This window comes from Neolamprologus multifasciatus, chromosome 14, assembly GCF_963576455.1.
Source record: "Neolamprologus multifasciatus chromosome 14, fNeoMul1.2, whole genome shotgun sequence".
NCBI classification, from domain to species: domain Eukaryota; kingdom Metazoa; phylum Chordata; class Actinopteri; order Cichliformes; family Cichlidae; genus Neolamprologus; species Neolamprologus multifasciatus.
Window position 1 is genome coordinate 4,496,530 of NC_140452.1, and position 20,335 is coordinate 4,516,864.

The 20,335-nt window shown below is 43.2% G+C and overlaps 1 protein-coding gene across 1 annotated transcript in view; it reads right to left on the minus strand.

Moving 5' to 3' along the window:
- Nucleotides 1-308: 308 nt before the first annotated feature.
- LOC146503275 (uncharacterized) overlaps nucleotides 309-20,335 on the minus strand; it is a 39,702-nt gene continuing 19,675 nt past the window's right edge. The window contains exons 2-13 of the mRNA XM_085130614.1: nucleotides 15,860-16,105; nucleotides 15,404-15,554; nucleotides 13,689-13,871; nucleotides 13,480-13,614; nucleotides 13,195-13,389; nucleotides 10,869-10,998; nucleotides 10,623-10,766; nucleotides 10,414-10,496; nucleotides 7,480-7,710; nucleotides 2,957-3,109; nucleotides 2,750-2,805; nucleotides 309-944 (exon numbers count right to left, since the gene is read on the minus strand). Of these exons, the coding sequence (XP_084986740.1) occupies nucleotides 740-944; nucleotides 2,750-2,805; nucleotides 2,957-3,109; nucleotides 7,480-7,710; nucleotides 10,414-10,496; nucleotides 10,623-10,766; nucleotides 10,869-10,998; nucleotides 13,195-13,389; nucleotides 13,480-13,614; nucleotides 13,689-13,871; nucleotides 15,404-15,554; nucleotides 15,860-16,083 (1,890 nt within the window). The 5' untranslated portion in view covers nucleotides 16,084-16,105 and the 3' untranslated portion in view covers nucleotides 309-739. The remainder of the gene's footprint in view (nucleotides 945-2,749; nucleotides 2,806-2,956; nucleotides 3,110-7,479; nucleotides 7,711-10,413; nucleotides 10,497-10,622; nucleotides 10,767-10,868; nucleotides 10,999-13,194; nucleotides 13,390-13,479; nucleotides 13,615-13,688; nucleotides 13,872-15,403; nucleotides 15,555-15,859; nucleotides 16,106-20,335) is intronic.

Below are 20,335 nucleotides of genomic sequence, written 5' to 3' on the forward strand. Positions count from 1 at the left end.
CACGTTGAGCAGGTTTCATTGTTGCCGTCAAACTGTGTCTTCTTTTCAATCGGATTTTCTTTCAACTATTCGGAAGGATGAACTCTAACGAATCCAGAATACGTCGGATTAGCTCGACTATTTTTGGGACGTCTTTACCTCAGTGCGCCACCTTCTGGTTTAAAGTCTTATTACACACAAAAAATAGAACCCGGCCCCGTTTAAAGTCTTTAAAGACTGAAGTGGTTTAGAAAAATGTCAACCTCACTCTCGGTCATGAGCTTGGACACAAACGCTGATGTTCACTCAAAGTAAAGCATTTTCCTGTAAAACATGCAACACTGTACAAAGTGAGTTAGGAAAGTACAGTCACAGGCAGACGTGGACTATGAAGTACAAAATACTACAAATATTTGATATAAATGACAAAATTATATACAGTCATGTAGTGAGGGGGAGAGGTCAGTTTATAAGCTGCATTTTAACATTAGCACAGTTTGAGGACACATCGTGGATATATAAACCTCTCCCATATAATCTTTACAGTTTTTACATAATGTGAGGTCCCTGCAAGTCAGACTTCAGAGTGAGAAGATCTCCAACATTTGGTGCATCCTGTGTATACAGACTTTCTTCCATCTTCTAGCAGAAGACCTGATTGTTTTTGTGGTCTTGTTTCAAGTTATTGCTGTTTGAACTGCTCACAGCGAGCTGCAAACCTCTGTCCTGAAGAGCCACAAGAAAGCGTTTCCACTGGCACTCAGGTAGGCGGGGGTCCGTTGACGTATCTCAGTGTCAGGTGGCAGGTACGGGCCATCGTGTTGCTGCGGTGACATGGCTGCTCAGCGACGACCCAGGCCAGACAGGCCAGCAGAACCAGTGCTGCAGCCAGGAGGAGGCAGAAGAGGGTGGGGGAGAGCGAGGAAGCAGCCCCGCTGCTGCTGCTGGAGGTCACACGGGGAACACTGCAGGGGAAGGTGGAGGCGTTAGTGTTTGGTTTACCTGCCCGGGGAGTTTAAAGGAGCTCAGTGCAAACCGTTAGGTTTTAAGGAGACCTGCTGATGTCAGATAAACAGAGTCAGGGCTGCGGTTTGTCACGTTTGATGTAATCTGATTTTGCCAACAATAACATTAGGAAGCAAGATGTAGATTCATTGGCCACTTTATTAGGAACCAATAACATGGCAGCAATTCTGCACATTTAGCCCTGCAGTTAAGACAACCTGCTGAAGTTCAAACTCGGCATCAGAATGAGGAAGAAAGATGATTTTACACACTCTGGTTTACAGATAATGGTCAGGAAAAATTCTCCGGGAGACATGATGATGTCAGAGGACAGACTGCTTTAAGCTGAAGCAACACCAACTCAAACTGTAGAAGAGCATCTCTGCATCTCAAACCTTAAAGCAGACGAGCCACAGCAGCAGAAGACCACCGGGTACCACTGCTGTCAGCTAACAACAGAAAGCTGAGGCTACAGCTCACAGACCCACCAAAACTGGACAATAACAGATGGAAAAAAGTTTCCCGATGTGTCTCAATTTCTGCTGCGACATTTAGATGGCGATGCTGACAGGATGGATGCATGCACCAGTTTGGGGGAGGTTTTCTTGGCACACTTTGGGCCTCTTGTTTAAACTCCGTTGTTGCCGATCATCTCCATCCCTCAGTGAGAACAGTATCCCATCGTCTGATGGGACTTCACTGTGCTCACAGTCTCCACAGTCACCAGATGTAAAAAGTTATAAAGTCATGAGAAACTGCCCTGGAAATACTCCATTTAAATAAAACCTACAGAAAATATAATTGAGGCACTAAATCAATAATTAAAACATGAAAAGTTGAATAATTAAAGCATTTTAAGAAATTTGCTTTGGGCATCTGAAGTTTGAGTAGAAAGACGAGTAGTCTCAAAGCTGTGCAAATGGAAACTGACTGTTTATGTAACAGTTTTCTTCTCTTGCTGACCTCTCAGAGCTTCACACCATATCCACACAGTCAAATCAATAAAGGCAGTTCGAGCGCTTCATCTCCTCTCAGTCACCAGCCTGAGATACGCGTCTTTGTGGTTCGAGAAGAAACGCGAGCAGCCGGAGAAACCTCCTCACACGGCGGCGACACCACAAACCTGATCAAGTATCATCATTTTAGTTGTTCTTTCTTTTCTTAACTTAGGTTTTCCTTTATTTACATCTAAGCATTAATGTTAAAAGGTAAAAATGAATCAAAGCAAAATATACAGAACAAGGTTAAAGAATATATTTAAATACTAATATTAAATATTATGTTCAACTGTCTAATCATATAATAAATCTAGAGGTCAGATATTTATGTGACCAGCTCACCAACATGGTTTTATATTCCCAGTCAAGTATTGAATGATATTTAACCATTTTATGGCTCCAAGCCTTTAAAAACAATACAGTTATCATCCTACGTTTGCATGTTTGCAGGTGAAGCGTAGCTTGAAGCCCAGTTTCTTTAAAAACAGGCTTTGTGACACACAGTGTCCCACATATTGAATATTTAATACTTCAAAAATGAATCAGTTAAGATTGGGCTGAGACTTATCAACCATCATATTAGGCATATCTGCTCCACGTGACATCATACAGATCCGACAGTAGAAAAAACCCTGATATAGTATTTACAGCAATCTGAACTCATCATTACTTTTGCATTTGCTGACCTGAACAAACTGTAAAGGACACATGTGACAGTTTCCTGTTGCATCCGAGTTCCTCTCGGAGGGATTTCTGTGTTTCCTCACCTTTGTTCAGAGATGAGACCGTCGGCTTCCTCACAGCAGTACAGCTCCTCTTCCTCCTAAAAGAACAGAGAGCCTCCGATAATCCACACCAGTGTCAACAGCTTATAACTTTATAGATTTAAAACGATCTACCAACATGTCCAGATGCTTATTTTCTCCTTGAAGTAACAAAAACAAAGAGTTGTTATTGAAAACCCATCAGCTCACCCGTGCTTGTGACTGATAGTGGTTCCTCATCCTATCAGAGCTGGCCTTTAAATTCAGGTGATCTGACGGGGAAAGCCGCCGTGTGTCATCGCGGCAGCCATGGCTGCTGCTGGATGCATCAGCGTGGTTTTCATCCATGCAACACTGCGACATCTGAACGTGGGGATTTTGGTAAACAAATGTAAATGTTAGAGTTTACTTCATCCTTCAAATCACGGTCAATGTTTAAAGATGGACGACAACTCAGACACGGACGCTGTTTTTGAGCTTTGAGATTATATTTGCATCGTTATCCGTCAGATCGGAGAGCAGCAACATCGGGATTGAAGCATTAAGCAAATGTGGAACTCCCAAAAACCTGCAGCTCCTCAAATGTCCACTAGAGGCAGCAGCAGTGAATCAGTCCACAGACGCCCAAGTTAACACGTGGTTACAAACACCTGTTTGGTCTCTATGGCCAACGTCCTTCATAACAGCTGTACGGGGGATAGATTTTGTTTTTTGACTCATTTTTCATCACGACTGTGTCCATCTTTTATATACAGCTTATATCCTGTCGCATGAACAAACGCCACACAGTTCTGTTTCCATCACAAGTTTGCAGCTGCTGCAAAACATCGACAAACTTTGGGACTTTCTCCTTCGCTGCTCTCGATCTGGACTTGCAGCTAATGTCTCCTCCAATTTGTTTTGCACTCACTCGATAGTTTTTTCTGTAATGAACCTCCATTAGAAAGTCCCAGTGCTATTTCGCACAAACACACGCTCAATCAAATTTGCATAATTCAAATTCAAGCACATAAAGAAACCTGATACAATAACACTTTGTCATCTGAATTGATCCCTAAAAACTAATCCACAAACTTTCTTCCCTCTCTTCCTCATCTTTATAGATTTCCTGCACACGGACAGTTATGTGGACTGGCTGTAAGTCAGACGGAGGAAGACGAGGGCAAGGAGAAACTAAAGAAGGAAAAAGGAAAGGACGAAGTCGGCGTGCTTCTCTGTTTTTATGGTGACAGTTAAAGTGCAGTCAGACGATGCATAAATCAAGACTTTATGGATTCATTCGGCGGCCCGAGGAGCAGCAGACGGGACGGAGGAAGAGGAGGATAAATAGATGCTATTCCCCAGTAATGAGAGCGAGGGAGAGAAAATGAAGGCTGAGGCCAATGAAGTCTAAATGGAGAGAGAAACACGAGGCCTGGAGAGGACAGTTATTCAGGAGGATGAATCTGGGAGGAAAATAAAGGCTGATGGGATCTGTTGTGTGAGCTGCAACTTCAAACTGGAACATATAGACTGTGCGGCTGCGTCAGTGTAAAGTCTAAACCTGTATTAATGAGCTTCTGGGGACACATCTGCCTCTTCGCCCACACTTCGGGGACCCGACTACCATCTCGGGACAAACCAAGGTAGAAAATAAGGACGTGAGCGAGCGCTAAACAAATCTGTGCTCTCCAAAGTCGGGCCGCGACTCGACATCTGTGAGCACGCAGGACAGATTTGTAAGAGCCGAATTGGATTTGCGTGTGTGATTGAGGACAGACTCATTAATGCAGCAGCTGTTTGGAGCCATGCAAAAGAAATTGTGTAACTAAAGCTGAGAGATCAACAGAGCTTCTCTTGCTTACAATTATCAAATCTGCTCACTCTCACTTTTGGCAGTCAGCGAGGAGAGCGCAAACAGTTTAAAGCTGCGCGTCCGACACGTCGCTCACAGCTTTGATTTCTACAAACTTGCTTAAAAAGAATTTAAAACTTTCAAAATCCATCAAAAAAAGATATTACAGATGTCTGTGTGATATCTGCATAGATATCAACTAGAGTTGAACTAGAGCTGAGCTGTACTAGTGTGTAATTCCGCTTTTAACCACAAGGTGGCGTTCGATTTACCCTCCAGCACAAGACCTCTCTTTTCAGGCCACTGCTAGCTCCAAATTTGTACAGAATTCATGTTAACGCCACACTTTGCTGATTTATTTTGGTAGCTTCAGGAGCTCAATCTGTGCCGTCGTCGTTTTTAAATAGAAAACATTAAATTAGGCCAAACTTTGTGGTAAACTGCTGCCACCTTGTGGTGATGTTTTTTCTTATTGATGTTGTCATCTCATTTCATTGATTACGTTCATTCAAATCTGGTCTTTATTTTTCTTTTATTGAACGCAACCAAACATGAACTCTTGATGCAGTCGAAGCAGTAATACTAATTTGTCCCAGGTGACAGGAACAAAGGAAAATCTGTGTTTGCGGGAGTTAAAAATGTGCTATTGTCATCACGACCCATCAGCCGGGCTTCTCCTGATGCCCCCGACAGGCAGAAAGGAGGAGGAGCTTATCAATGGCGTTTGAAGGCAGCTGGCGGTTGTTTAGCTTCTCTCTAAAGCACAGACGCTGCCTCGGGAAAGCCACCAGCAGCTTGCAGTGACCCCACGCGCCTGCCTGAACGTCTCCCACCGACCAAACACCACAGAGGCTTTCATTCTTCTTACAGCTCACCTTCAGTCTGAGAGTCATCCTGGTAGAACCGTTTGGACTCTCAGTTATAACGACCTCACTGTGACCCTGCAGTACAACCACAACATTACACAACCCGAGCGATTCCATAAACAATTTACACCATACCAAGGTTTTAATAGTTTTGCAATTTTCATTAGTTTTTATTTTTATTTAGTTTTGACTTCAGATTTTCAATTTTATATCAGTTTTAATTAGTTTTTACCAATTGTTTGCTAGTTTAGTTTAGTTTTTATTTTTTGGAAAATCCTTAGTTTCAGTTTAGTTTTGATTAGTTTCAGTTATAGTTTTAGTTGTGTTTGCAATAATTAAGTGTAACAAAATCCCAGTTTCATCATATCAGTCATTCTGCTCATCCTTGGGTATGTTGCTATTCCAGCTACCATACTGCACCCTGGACAGGTCGCCTGTCTGTCGCAGGGCTAACACGCAGAGACAGACAACTCACATTCCCACCTATGGGTTCTTTAAATAAATAAATAAAGGCAGATGAACAACCATTGATACCAGGCAACTATAAAATGTATATCTTGGCCCCAATGACACTATTAACTCTCGCAGCACCGGGTGTTCGTAATTTTGGTTCAAGTGAATTGATAAACTTTTTGAAGGTGATTGACTCACACAGTTGTGTAGATATCCCCGTCCTGTTGTCTCGGGATGCATCACGCTGCCTTGCCTGGGGTTAGCTTCTGTTTTCTGGGGATGAGGGTTGAGTGTGCTCCCTTACCTTCTCAAGGTAAGCTAGGTTAGCCTTCTTGTGTGAGCTTTTCAAGTGCACTTTAAGGTTTGTGGGATTTTTTCCCTTTAGAAATGTCCCTCATAATTTGTCTGTTTCCACTACAAGACACTTGCTTTATCCAAAACACAGTCATATTCAAAGTAATCCCAAATTGGACTCTGGCTCCCGACTTTTCCTGACATGATTCTGCGCGTGGACGGAGCAGCAACACAGACGACTCTACTAACGTGCTGCCACCTGCTGGCATAATGAGACACAGCAAGAAAAAAATCTGGAAACTAAACTTCATTTTCACCCCTGACTCTTGTATGACACGCACACATCAATGAAAACTAAACACATTTTTGCTATAAATTCAGTTAATTTTAGTTAGTTTTGTGAACACTCAGTTTTAGTTAGTTTTCCTTTTTTTGTTTTTATTTTTATTTCCGTTAACAAAAATGTTTTTTCACTTCTAGTTTTCGTTATTTCGTTAGTTTTCGTTAACGATAATAACCTTGCACCATACGCACGTCTACATCCTTTAATATTGTACATTTTATTTTAATTAATGTTTTTGTTTTATTTTTCATATAAGGTGAAGTTGCAATCTAAGTGTAAATGTGTACAACCACAAAGTTCAATAAAAGCACCGTAGGACTTCATGGAGACGTGAAAATACTGAGACTTGATTCCAACCGTCTCCTCCTGCTTGGCCCTGTGGCTGTTAGAGGTGAGTATCTATGCGTTTCCATGTGAGGGGGTCACCTTACACGAGCATGTTATTGTGACGGGTGCTGTTTATATCTGCAGCGCTTTGAGCTTTTCATGTGTCGTCTGTGATGAACATCTGGAATAAAACCAAACCGACTGTCCTCGACTCTGAACCCGTTTTCCTGGAGTTGAGCATCAACATTCAGCACATGAATATCATCTGCGTGTAAAACCTCCTGACCTGCGTCTGCTGACATTCTGCTTCACTCTCCCACAAACAGACGCTCTCAAATGAAGGGCCGACCTCGTGGGCACCGGCTTCGTTCAAATGGAAAATGAAACAGTTGTGAATGCACAGCTCCGCTCACGAACTTCTAATGACATAAGATTTGTGAGAACCGCAGCAGCACCAACTGTTTATTCTTTACAAATAACATTCTCCGAGATGCTTAAACTATAAAGAAAACTTCAGTGATCGAGCGCGCCGTTCGGTTGTTTTTCATGGTTATATTTGGACCAAAGAGGAAGTATAACCATGGAGCTTGAACATGAGCATTTTTTAAGACGGTACCTTCAGCCTCCCGTCAGTCTGCACTTCTTTCGAACAGGACGTGCTCCTCTCTGGCAAAGCGGCGCTCTGGACTCTAAGCCACGCCTGCACGCGGCCTCCGTCAAAGTCAACCGGCTCGCCGTCCTGTCGGTCGGGAGTCGAGGTCTTCCACTGGTCCCTGTAGCCCAGAGCTTCCTCCTTTTGGTCTGCGACAGGCGAGAAGAAGCCCAGCTGAGTGTGATCAAGCCATTCCTGCAGACAGAGTTCATTATAGAAAAGTTTAAAACCTCACTGAGACGATTTAACGCTTCTTTTTTATTCTCCAAGTCAAACCCAGAACTCTATTACCATCCAGGTTTGCAAAACTTCCAGTTATTCTGCTCATTCCCACCACCGTGTTTTATTATCTGCTGGAGCAGCTTAGCAAGAGTTAGGAGTAGAAGAAGCAAACAAACAGGAAGATAGCATGAAATAAAGTAAAGCAGAAGGTTAATTTTGTTCCACAAAAGGGGAAAAAGCAGGATGGTGAAGTGGAAAGTCCATCCAGGCCGCTCACCACTAACTCTGCTTTGCTTTGTGCTTGTACATAAAAGCTAAATGAAAGATCCTGTGTGTCCTCATGCAGACTGGGACTATGCTGGTGTGGGACTGCAGGTTTATATTAACTGTAATTATGTGAAAATGTGTTTTTAGATCTTTAAGTACTGTAACGAGTCGTGTAATTATTTTATTCTGCCAAGTAATTAAGTAACTTAATTTTGCTAAAAGTATTTTAGTAACAAGTAATTAAGTTATCAGTTATTTTTGAGTAGTCACCTCATGAACTGTAAGGTTTAGTGTATATCGATATTTTTTATTTTAATCTTATAGCAGCTCGTGTGCATTTATTTCTTTTTAATTTCTTTTAAACATTGTGGGAAATGATGCAAAGATTATCTGTGCTGTAAATACGATGTTCATTAAGACGACGCCACCTTGTGGTGCAGGTCGTCATTACACTTTGCAGAGGGCTCTCACAAAACGTACCTTTAATGAGTTAACTGTATAAAAAGATGACCAGGAACATTTTCAGTCATGCTGCTTTTTCAAATCACAAGAAATGGAAAAAATAAATCTTTTTACAGGGAGCCGGCGGTGGTGACCATAGTGGACATGATCACAAAACTCTGCAGGCACGTCTTTTGAGTAGCGCTCAGAATTCATGCGGCATGCGAGCCCCCAGAGACGAGGTCACACAGTCGCAGATTTAATGAAGTACAACCACACGAGTCCTCGGGGCAGGCGGTGCCGAGCCGAGCCGAGCCCGTGGGGACGGCGCGCTGACATCACGTCTTCGCCAGCCCAGTAAATAATGAGGCTGGGCTTATAAGAAAGCAGAGCGAGATGACACAAACTTTGATATCTTTGTTATGATCCTGCAGCTGTAATCAGATGCTAATTCAGTTTTACGTGCGCCTCTCGTTTGTTTCTTTCCTGTTGGGCTTTGAGGGGGGCTTCGCCGACAATGCAACACAGTGTGTTTCTGTCTGAAAGAGACAGAAATACACAAAAACGAGGAAGCTACAGGCTGCCAGAGGAGGACATTCAAATTACTTCAGACTCTGACAACGTCTGTCCTCGCCTTTGTTTCCCATCTTATTTTCCCCTTTCTCCCTCCTCTGCCTGCCTCATACAGCAGCTTTTTCAGCACACTGCTGCATCTCGCCACAATAAAGCTAAAAAAGGAAACCCGACAACATGCAGAGGTGCCACGTTCTGCAGGCATCATCAATAAATCAGCAGAAGAGGAGGTGAACTGCTGTAACCAGCTCATACAGCCGACAGCCGCTGATGGGGAACGATTTTAGAGAGCCGCTGTATCTGAACATCAGTGGCTGTGTGAGAGGCAGAGGCAGGCAGACAGGCCTCTGGGCCATGCAGCATCTGGGTCAGCGCAGAACAACCAAGAGGAGAGAGTAAACAACAAAATTAGGAGGCCAAACACCACAAAGACTGGCTTTAATTTCATCCAGAGGCTTTTGCAAGAAAAGGTTTTCCAACATCAGTGTTTTGCTGGTTTATATCATCACGGTGTGCTCCGGACTACAGTTTGGTGGATGCTGTGATGGAGGGAGAGATGGGAGGTTTTATTGACTAAAATAACCAAGTGATGTCTTTTTTTCAGAACCTCAAGAGAAATAAATGACTTTATCCATCCAAAAAACAAACACACAAAACAATGTGGTTTGTATCGATCGAGCTAAGGCGTCTGGCACAACGGCTGGTTTGACAATTACCTGTCATACAGACAGTGTGCGCAGGCAGAAGGAATCACTTCTACCATAATGGAACTAAAGGTGTTCCCCAGGGTTCAATTCCAGGACCACTCATTTGTTCAATTGTGAGAATCTTGGTGGCATCGTAACAGCAAACGTTTTTTAAGAGTGAAACAATCTCTGTGATTTAAAACTCATTAACTGGTGACAAAAACAACAAATGATGATTTCAAATGACAAAACCACTCATCACTGCAGTCCAGGGCTCGGAAACTGGAACCAGATTTTTACTTCAGAATCCAGTCCTGTCCGTCCTTAGAGGCCGGTAACGGACGAGCTGCTTCCACTTTTGTGCTACTTTGTGCGTGTCGAATCAGAAAATTGAAGTTTACGGTATGTTTGAGGGAATAGAATAATCCTCCATCACCAACACCAAAATATAGATGAGCTATTGACTCTGTAACAGTTTGATCAATAACAAATTACAGTGAAGTCACCGCAGTCGGCCGATTCCCATCCTTTGTTACTCCGTGCTTTACTTTCAAAATAAATAAAAGGACACAAATGACAAATGGGCGGCAGAAGTGGAATATTTCCAAGAGTTTGTGCAGCAGGAAGTCTGCGGGGTTCACTGCAGATCACAATCAAGATTTCTTTCTACCAACCTGTGGAAATGGATCAATGTTAGATTTTAACTCACCAAGTCTCCCTCCTGGTTCCTGATGTCAGCGCTGATGTCAGACTGAGAGTCAAAAGAACTCAGGTAGCTCCACCTCTTCAGACCTGCAGAAAAAGAAAAAAAAAAAACATCCTGTTGACAGAACAAATCTGCATTCTCACGGTGCCACCTTTGATTTCTTAAGGCGGTATTCCCGTGTAAGGTGAGGCATCTGTTCTGTCGCTTCTTACCTGTGCTGGCACTGAAATACGATGAGTCGGCGTCGTCACGGGAGACAGAGCGTCCAATGTCAACTGACGGGTCCCACTCCAGCCCCAGGTGCTCATGGGTAGGAGAGGATGGAGGAGGAGGATGGTGAATGGGTGAGGGAGGGTCTGAGGAGGAGGCAGATGAGAGGTTTATGGTTCGTTTTGATCGTAATCCTTTTGTGAGTAACTGATCAAACCGACTCCTTCAGGTCAGAGATGTTGGTTTACCTTTACGGTGGTTTGACGATGCGAGGAGGTCCACATTTTGCTTTTCAGCTGTTCCCTCATCTTCTAAAAGACTCTCCGAAGGACAACCAGAGTCTGTAGCCTGGGACAGAATGCAGTCGTCCTCAAACACCTGGAGGAAGAGGATGGGGAGGAGGAAGAGGATATTTATGTGCTGGGGTTTGGTTGATGTGCATGTTTTTGAAGCTTGACTTCAGACTCAGTTACTGGAGCACTCACGTCAGACCACAACATTAAGTCCTTAATACGCCCGAGTTTTTACTGTTATGCATCTCCATGACTGGAATATCTGGACAGTCCATTCAGGATTCCTGAATCTGGGAGCTACTACCTGCAGACATCTTTCTGGAAAAGATGGCCAATGTTTCAGATGCAGCCAGTAAATCTGGGCCAAAGAAACAAAGAGGGGCCTGATATAAGAAAGTCCAAAACATGGAGGCTTAGATGATGACAAAAAAGAAACCTTGCTCACAAACAATAGGAAGCTAAAATAAAAAACGACAACTGATGCCAGTATATTCACTCTATTCCTCAGAGACCTGTTGGATGATCTGATATCGTCGTGTTGGTGTTGTTCCCAGATCATCATGAAAATGTTGTTCCAGGTTCAACATTGCAAGTGACCAATCACATTATTGTGACGTTATTCTTTTGCGCACCAACCCATTCGTGCATTTATGAAATTCCAATGTTGCAAGGACAATATCAATTCTGCTTAGCGTTTATTAAAGGGTTAGGGTCCGTTGATCGGCGGACAAAGGCGGTTTCTCGCAGCTTAAGTACAGTTTTTTGTTTTACGCCGGTTTTTCCCGAAGTCGCAAAAGTATGACGTCACAACATTCTGATTGGTCACTTGCAATGTTGATCCTGGAACAACCTTTAGTATGATGATCTGGGAACAACACCAACACGAGGATATCAGATCGTGCGAGACCTGTTACCTGCATGACAACTAACCCTGAATTGTCAGCATGATGAAAATAGTAACCAGGAAGCTTCTTGGAACCAGTCCGAGGGTCAAGTGGGCGTCCGGTTCAGTGGTCTCAGGATCTTGTCTCTGCTTCTTGGGGATGATGGTTTTATTGGCTTCGTCAGGTGGCGGCCGAGGTTGGAGCAGATCGAATGAAAATTAGCGCCTCAAAGTCTGAGGGCAGAGTTCTCAGGTGGAAAGAGGGGAGTGTCAGGAGTGTCGCTCCCACAAATGGAGACGTATTTTGGGTTCTTCTCTGTGAGCGAAGCAAGAGATTGAAGAGCAAAGCCAGTCTACTGGGCAATGGCCACAAACCTTCAGTGGTGATAGAAAGAATGAGGTGGTGGATAAAAGCAAGAGAAATGAGATTCTACCCAAGGGTGTCTGGGCTCAGCCTCGGGATGGGATGAGGAACTCTGAGGGGCAAAGAGGCGGTCCACTAATCCTCATCATCGAAAGGAACCAGTTGAAGTAGTTCAGGTATCTGACCAGGATAACTCCTGTGTAAAATGTTCTGGGCATCATCCACTGGGAGAAGACCCTGGGACAGACCCAGGACACGGAGAAGGGGTAGACTGGGAATGCCTTGGCATCATCCCAAGGAAGAAAGGAAGGAAGGAAGGAGGGAGTACAAAAAAAACCTCATCCCTCAAGTTCTGAATATTCCCACTAACCTGAACCTGAATGTCCCATCATAAACTCATCCTGGACTTCATGAGGCACAGACGACCCCCCTCTCATCATAAACAGGGACCCCCCCCACACCTCTGCTGATCTCACTTGTGAGGTCAAGACTTTTCTTTGCAGTACCTCAGAGCACTTTGCATCTGGTTCTCTGATGTGTGCCTTTATCATTTTCGAACATATTCCTGTTGATTGTACACAATTCTCCTGCATATTATTTATTCCTGATGTCTACTATTTATATTTTATTCCAGCACAGTTTGTGTGGCGCTATCGTTGTATTGGGAGCTGCAGAGAAGTTAAATTTTACTTTCAAGAGTTTAAAATCAACATTTCAAACAGGTTGATTGAAATTAAAATGTCAGTTTTTCACAGGTGTTTCCTGTCAGCTGCTCAACCTCGATCAGGCGGACATCCATGTCAGCCAACCAAACTGCATGCTCCTCCCTTCGACGCACTGTTTGTCTGTTTTGTGCCCTCAGGTTACCAGACTCATGCTGACACGATGCACAAACACCAAATGAATGATAAGTGTGATTACTTCAGATGTTGACATGTTTTTAAATGTCTAAAAGCACAAAAATCAAACACTATATCAATTACTTGAGACACGCTTTGATTACTCTGTGTGTGTGTGTGTGTGTGTGTGTGTACCAGTCTCATGCTGAGCAGCCGGGTGTGTGTTCGTCCAATGTTGTTGTAGACGTGGCTGCAATGCTGCAGCAGCTCCAGCAGCTGGCTCTCGACGTGCTGAGCGTCAGAAGCCACACTGTGCTGGATCAACGCTTCGCCGCGCTGCAGCAGGGCGTTCACACGCCCCGAATTCTCGCACACGCACTCCTGAAATGACTGTGCATAAAAAAAAGATGAAATAAAATGAACAACAAAGTAAAAACATGCAGAAAGAAACTGATGTGTCACTTCAAAACAAGCCCACACCTGCAGCTGTCTCAGTTTTTCACAGGCGTTTCCTGTCAGCTGCTCAACCTCGATCAGGCGGACATCCATGTCAGCCAACCAAACTGCAAGCTCCTCCCTTTGCGCATCAAACGCCTCCCACTCTGAGACAAAGAGCTGAGAGAGAGGGAAGAGTCAACTATACTAGAAGAGAGAAGCGAAACCCTCCTCAGAAGGTCTGACTCGCGTACCTGCAGTTGGCCTGTGATGGAATGCAGTTTGGCGCTCACGTCATCCCAGCGGCGGCCGCACTCCCTCGCCGATGACAGCAGCCGAGCCTGCATGGTACCCTGGAAGAGCCGAGTTAGTGTTCGATTCCTCCGTGTCAGGCTGTCCAGCTGGATGAGGCGAGGCCCCGCCTCTCGCCGCAGCCTCTGAACACACAAACACAAAGCGCATCTGAAGCAGATGTTTTTTGGTTTCCCAAATCCAGGCTTGATCAGGTGGAGATATTCCTATATTTGGAAAACTTGGACGAGCCTGCGACTGTTGTCTTCCAGAAAGAATGAAACCCAAATCAAATCTATGCAATATGCAATCAGTTCAGAAGAACACACCATAAAAGTCCCGTTTCTGCCTGATTTGTGCATCAAAACAGAATTAAAACAAGTGTTTGTAGCAAATGTGAGCACAAAGCCTCACTTTGTACCAGCCTGCTATGAAAGTTCTCCTCTATGCAGACGACTTCCTGTTCTCAGGCACACCTTAGATCTGTTGTAGAAATCTTATAGATACACACTTAATAAAACTACAGTGTGCACGACTCCAGATTCTGATCTCTCGTCCTAATATGTGGCTCACAAAAACCAACACAGCAATAAAGCAAATGCTAAAGCTTCAAAATGCAAAGTCCATAAACCAAAGGCTGACATGGGTTTTATCACAAAGATGATAAATATACAACATATGGTCTTAAGACTAAAAGTAAAAACTGATTTTAATCCGTTTTAGAGATTTGATGTTCATTTACCTGCAGATGCAAACCTGATCAGAACATTTTGCAAACCAGTATTTAACCTCCGAGGACCCGGCATCCACATGTGGACATCACATTTTGGGTTGTGTAGACCAAAATACTAAATTTTGCTCTACATGGGCCTGATGTCCACTTACGAGGACGATATACTGCCAAGGTCATATCATCATATGTGGATCTCAAGTTTCTCAGAAACAAAAAATCAGATTTAAAAATAAAAAAAAGATCATGCAATTCTTTGTTTTTACATTCATCAGGTCCCTATCAGCCCAAATAGCAAAGAGAAATTAAAAATGCAGATGCAAATGACAGAGTTCGGGTCTTAGGAGGTTAATACAGGAAGTAGGTGAACTACATTAGGGGCGTCTTTCTTTGTGAGAGGATCGTATTAATGAAAGGAAACCTCAGTGACATCATAGAGATGCTCTTCCTTCTCCTTGTCCTCCTTTTCCATCAAATTCTAATTCAGGCTAATTGTGTTTCTCCTCTTCCTCATTTTGTTGGAGCTGCAGACACAATTCGTGTGAGCCTGAATTAATTTGTGCAAACAAGAAGAATCTACAGCTTTTCGGTCAGAGGTGGTCTTGTTATTTAAGCCGGCAGCACGAGTAGATTTATGTGTCGATGCTGCCTGCTTCAGCTTTACGGCTGGCTGCTGAGCGATATTTACACCCTGGCTGGATGACAACTTTAACCATGTGCTGAACTTTGGCCCATCTTTGCTCCGACCCAGGTTTTAATTTGTGCGAGTGCCTGAACACAAACACAGACCTCAAACATCGTTTCTGTCACAGAGAGACAACAAAAGAGATTCAGTGCACAACAAAAACACAGATGAGGTGAAAGATGGTGGCTGGAATCCCTGTGAGGTTAAAACACCTGAAGCCAAGTTTAGATTTCAGTTTCCGTTTAAGTTATTTCTTTTCCCACCTCAAACTTCTTCATTTCCTCCTTGGCGGTCTGGTAGGTAACGTGGACGGAGTTTGGGGAAGAGACGGCGTCCTCGGCCAATCTCAGCCAAGCATCCAAATGGTCGTACTCCTTCATAAACTCATGCCAGAGCAGCCATCTCCTCTCCAACCTGGCAGAAATATGCACAAAGTGAGACGTTTTCAAGCTGAACAAGAAACCTGAGAAAAGTAACTGTGCTGTTATTAGTCAGCAGTGCAGATTCATCGTTCAAAGTTTTTAGAATATAGTTTCTGTCCACTCAGAAAAATAAAGTTGGTACTTTTAGGCTCATATATTTCCAACTTCTTTCAAACTTTGAGGTAAAAGTGACCTCAGCTGAAAAAATGCTGCAGAGTAGCTGCACAGCAACTCTTAAAAATCGATCATCTGTTTTACTGATTACTCAGGTCTGATTAGCAGCTGAAGGACACTCACTGTCCACAGTCCTGCAGGTCTCCATCTTGGCTCCAACTGCTGTCGACTCGCTGCATTTCCTCCTTTAGCTCCACTGGAGACGAGTGGACAGGAAGCCGGCACTGGTACAGATCCAGGAGGTGCTCCGTGTCACTCACTTCATCTCCGGGTACAACATCACTTCCTGCAGGGTTTGGGGTGATGCTGCTGTGGCGTTCTGAGGTGGGCAGGTCTATGCCAGGCATTTCAACATCATGTGACCTTTACCTGATGGAGAAGATGCCACTGATTAGAATTCACATTAATTCAGAGACATATGCCTAACACAACATGGCAACAATATTGGTTACACTAACCACTGCCAACCACCCCTCCTGCTCTGCTGATCCAACTCCGGGTCAGTTTGTGTTTTTCTGGATTTTTGGTTGATATTCTGTCCATGTCCATTAATATTAAAACAAAATTAATTCATTTTATTCTGAGAAAAATTAAATTCAGCAGGGGGATCAAATAATTTCCTCACTCTATAGCCAAGTTATGGAGTTACTGTATTCTAGAGGTGGGAATCACCATACATCCCACAATACGATATTATTGCAATTTTTTAAAAATATTTTGCGATATTCAGATTCTGTACATAAAGGTAAACTTTATCAATATTCATTTTATCTAATATCAAAGTCTCACACTCAGTCTTTCTCTCATTTCAGTTTTATTGTTGACAAACTGAACGGTTTGTATTACAGTCTAGTCCAACTTAACTGAATCAACCATCTGGTACAATTATAGCTATTCTGAACTATGCAGTTTATGAAAACTATGCAGCCCCTTCAGCAACTGAAGAATTTGAAAGTAAATTAAAACAAAATATAATTTTACATTAAATAAAAAAGTTTTAAACTTAATTAAAATAAAACATGTCTTAAATTAAAATAAGTAAACTGTCATGTTTATTGCTGCCACAAAAAAAAAAAAAGGTTAAACACGTCAGGATTCTTGCTCAGAAAAAGGATCAAAACCTTTTTTTGTAACAAAATATCGATTTCTGCTGTCCCTGTATCGATACATTATTAGCAAACAAAATATCACGATGCTACACAGTATCGATTTTGTCCCCCATCCCTACTGTGTTCAATGACTAAACGAAGCGTTTGTGGGCAATAAGCAGTGTTGGGAAGGTTACTTTTAAAATGTATTCCATTACAGAATACAGATTACATGCCCCAAAATGTATTCTGTAACGTATTCCGTTAGTTACTCAATGAGAGTAACGTATTCTGAATACTTTGGATTACTTAATATATTATCATGCTGTTTACAACTACGTGAATGTACTATTGCTGTGATTTATTACTGTTACTGAAGGTCCGCGGCTCCGAACCGTAGTAAAGGGACCTCTGGCTAATACGGTGGGTTCTGTGTCGGGCTCGTAGCTGAAAACTAGCTTTACTTTGTTGTCTGGGTCAACTTTGCTAGCCAGAGACAGAGAGAGGCATTGAAAGGCTGCTCCAACAGAACTTATTGTTTTTGGAGGAAAACACGAACACGGTGTACAGTCGAGTCTTAATAGCTTACTTACAACTGGGCTCGTCAGGCTCTCTTCTTGGCTGCAGTGGTTATTATTATATTTACATGCTTCCAGCTCCCGTTTTTGCTCGATGACAGCTCGTACTTTTCCTTTTTCTCCCTCCCTCGCTCACAGACACATAACGTGTATGGCAGTCCATTCTCCCTGCAGCACGGACTACACTGCCCATGATGCTACATTCTTTAGAGCTATACCTGTAGCATTCTGCCTATTAGCTTAGCACAACAACAACAGGCGCTCTCTCACCCAGGAAACACGCAGAGAGAGAGCGTCACCCTGTAACCATGGCAACCGTAACGCTGCCGCCTGGAACAACAACGTAGTTGTCAAACAAAACCCAAACAGTCCTGACCCGCCACAATATGAAACAGGGAAGTACCGCCGTGTAATCCATTTATTTCAACAAAGTAACTGTATTCTAAATACCACCTTTTTAAACGGTAACTGTAACGGAATACAGTTACTCATATTTTGTATTTTAAATACGTAACGGCGGTACATGTATTCCGTTACTCCCCAACACTGGCAATAAGGAGAATCTTTTTATTCCCACAATCTTTAGTTGTTGCTGAAGTTGAAGCGACTGCTTTAACAAGGTGACACGAACATGTTTGAGACGGCGCTCCTGGAGAAAAGCAAACAACAAGAAATCAGGCTTCCAGTCGGTGGTTTAAATCCTCCGAGCCAGGAGGACGACCACACACAGCCATGATTCACCATTATCTCACACACACACACACACACACACACACACACACACACACACACACACACACACTAAGTGGAGACAGAGCGGGTCTGATTTATGAAAAGCAGGACAAATTTACACTGCACCTTTCATTCAGTTGGAGCTCACAGTCTGTGTGTAATTATCTCCTGATTTACAGACGCAGCAGGTGATTACACACTCAGGACCTGTGACCGACATCCAGGCGCTCTCTGCACAATAAAAACGCCATTTCCACTCCAAACGTCTCAAAATTAAGATGATCAAAAACATTTTCAGACAGCATTCAGGGGATTTGGCAACGTCAAGTCAAAGTAGACGATCATGTAATAAAAGGTACATAAATAGGAGATTTTATCATTTAGCCCAGTGACTTGTGCTACTGACTAATCTGCCAGCTGTGCTTCCCCAGATGATGGTGAGAGATGTCTCTAAAAGCTGTTACAGCCCAATTTAAACACGTTTAAATACGCTGCTCTTCTCAAAGAGAAAACACTTTCATATCTTAGTGAGGACGTCTAATTAACATAATGCTAACCCCAACCATAACCCTGACTCTAAAAACCACTTTGAGCCCCAAAACGGCTTCAAACGTTTAATGCTGGAATATTAAATCACAGCCGTTTGGTCCATCAGCGCTTCATCACGTAAACGGGCAGCAGAGACGCGATGATCAGTTTCCTGTTCTTCGCTGAGAGGAGAGTCTGACCTTTCTCCTCTGACAGAGTTTGATCATCCAATCATGACTGGCTGAAACATTCAAATAAATAACTGCGTCTTATCGAATCACATTCCTAATCATCTGGTGATTGATTCAACTCACGACTTGTTGCAGCACAACAGAGAAACTAAAATGCGGACACTTTCGACACTCGAGCAGTTTTTTAAATCAGTGCATGAAGCAAAACCATCAAAAATTAATCATCAAAGCGTGACAAGAAAACACGAGCTCGACTCCACCTCAAGACTAACAGTGAACACAATTAAAAACCGAGTGAATGACACGTGTGTGTGTACCATGTTTATATAGCTATGTGAGGTATATATGGGGACAAAGTGCCCGTCCCCACGAGTCTGAAGGCATTTTTGAGACTAAATGTGGTTTTAATGTCAGGCTTATGTTAGGTCAGGCATTGATTTTTGATGGTTAGGGAAATTATTACGTCAATGAGAGGTCCACGCAACAATATGAAAACACGAGTTTGTGCGTGCATGAGAGAGTGTGTATACACACACACACACATCTATAAACTCAAAACACTTCCTGTCATAAATCATACCCATCTATTGTGCGTTTAGTGGAGGAGCAGGAGGAGTACTCCGAGATAAAATGAACACAGAGGAAACAGTGATGGCAGATCTGCCAGTCGGAGCTCAGTAAATTCAGACAAATGCAAACTGTAGAGTCTCATCAGAAAGTGTGCTGCAGGGATTTCACAGTTCAGTGAAGCTGAAGTTCAAGCTCAAGTTTAATGAAGAGAAAACTGCTCGTCCTCTGTGTTTGAAGACAGTCTGCTTGGTTTCCCTTTCCAACACTCTTCGTTTTCTGTGCACCTTTATTTAACCTCTTAAGCCCCAAGCCTACCTGATCTCCTGCTTTCAGGGGGCAAAAAGCAGGAGACCAGGTAGGCTTGGGGCTTAAGAGGTTAATTAGTTAACTCTTATGATAAGGAAATAAATAGGAGAAAATATCATTATTTATGGTCGCGTATCGGTCAACATCGCTACTCGGTTTTTGTCCACCAGGGGGAAGAACAACAACATCATCAAGCTGACGGTCTGTCCTCCTGCCAGTGAGCCATAAATCAGCGAGCCATCCCGAAAGATGTTTTCCTGAATTCCCAAGGTGCACGGAGGCGGTGTAGTGTAGTAATGCACAGCTGTTTTATACAAGCCACATCTGGAGAAAGACTCTACGTAGCAGCCCCCTTATATTCAAACCCTTTGGCGACCTGTCCACGGTGTACCCCGCCTCTCGCCCTGTGATAGCTGGGTTCCAGTAAACAGTTTCCTGATGAGTATATGGTCTCAGATGTTGGATTTCAAACTCTCAGCACTGGCTTGTTTTTAGAGTTTGTGGCCTTTTCAGCCCCTCAGGTTGCTGTTCAGTGATGCTATGATGGCCATCTTTTATATACAGTCTATAACTGTAACATATTTCACCGTGTCGTCCGTTTGCTCC